The 1,021-nt window shown below is 35.3% G+C and overlaps 1 protein-coding gene across 3 annotated transcripts in view; it reads left to right on the top strand.

Moving 5' to 3' along the window:
* The window catches only part of anxa11a (annexin A11a), a 13,377-nt gene that overhangs the window by 8,651 nt on the left and 3,705 nt on the right, over positions 1–1,021 (top strand). For all 3 annotated transcript variants that reach the window (XM_032540810.1, XM_032540811.1, XM_032540809.1), the window contains one exon: positions 785–878. In XM_032540810.1, the coding sequence (XP_032396701.1) occupies positions 785–878 (94 nt within the window). The remainder of the gene's footprint in view (positions 1–784; positions 879–1,021) is intronic.

Below are 1,021 nucleotides of genomic sequence, written 5' to 3'. Positions count from 1 at the left end.
ACACACACACACACACACACACACACACACACACACACACACACACACGAATGAGGTAAAAAAAACAAAAGAAACTGGAGTGAGTTGATTCATTGCATAGGTTCATTGACGCAATGAAATCTGTTCAGATGAGATCTAAATGAGTACAGCAGGACATGTACAGAACAGCGTGTTCCCCAAAACATGGATTAATACACTTTAAAATAAAAAACAATGATCTAACCAACAAAATGAAAAGAATGGACTTTAAATAGCCCTAGTCTTATATGATTTAACAGGAGTGAGAAGGGAACAGTGGTGAGCTTTATAATAACTTTCTGTATGGATCATAGTACAGTATTACGGGTGTTTTGTCTGCTGAACCGTTAACATTTGGCAAAAAAACAACTGATTTAATTGACAAAGCACAAAATGGCTACACTTTTTGTCATTTGTTTCAAGTTTAACAAGCAATTTGTTGTATTTTAGCAAAATACTGAAAGCAGTAGAACTGAGTAGGCAACATCTTTACATCTATTTATCACAAGTAATATCATCGCAACATTTAACAACGTCAGGGCATATTGCAAACCACTCATATCATGCAGCCCTACCCTGATACCCTGAAATTATGTCAGATGCAGCATGGTGTTGCAATATTTTTATCTGTATCATTATTTAATCTTAATTTGTTTAATGTGCTTAAGAGCACATGGAGATCTAATCTAAGCTAATGGAGATCCTATACTAAACAAAAAAGACTTGTTAATTTTTACTGTTTTGTTTTTTGCTGTTCTCCTTATAGGCCCTGTATGCTGCTGGAGAAAACAAGCTGGGAACAGATGAATCCAAGTTTAATGCTATTTTGTGTGCCAGGAGCAAATCCCATCTCAGAGCAGGTATTCTTTATTTTTTTTATTTTTGCTTCTTTATGTTCACAAGCATAATCTAACATAACGTTCAACATTTAAAACACATTAAAGGAGGATCAGGTCACAAATGAAACGTGTGTGTGTGTGTCTGTCTGTGTGTGTGTGTCTGT

This window comes from Etheostoma spectabile, chromosome 17 (genome assembly GCF_008692095.1).
Source record: "Etheostoma spectabile isolate EspeVRDwgs_2016 chromosome 17, UIUC_Espe_1.0, whole genome shotgun sequence".
Lineage (NCBI taxonomy): Eukaryota > Metazoa > Chordata > Actinopteri > Perciformes > Percidae > Etheostoma > Etheostoma spectabile.
The sequence above is the reverse complement of the archived record's forward strand: the minus strand, read 5'-3'. Positions and strand labels throughout refer to the sequence as shown.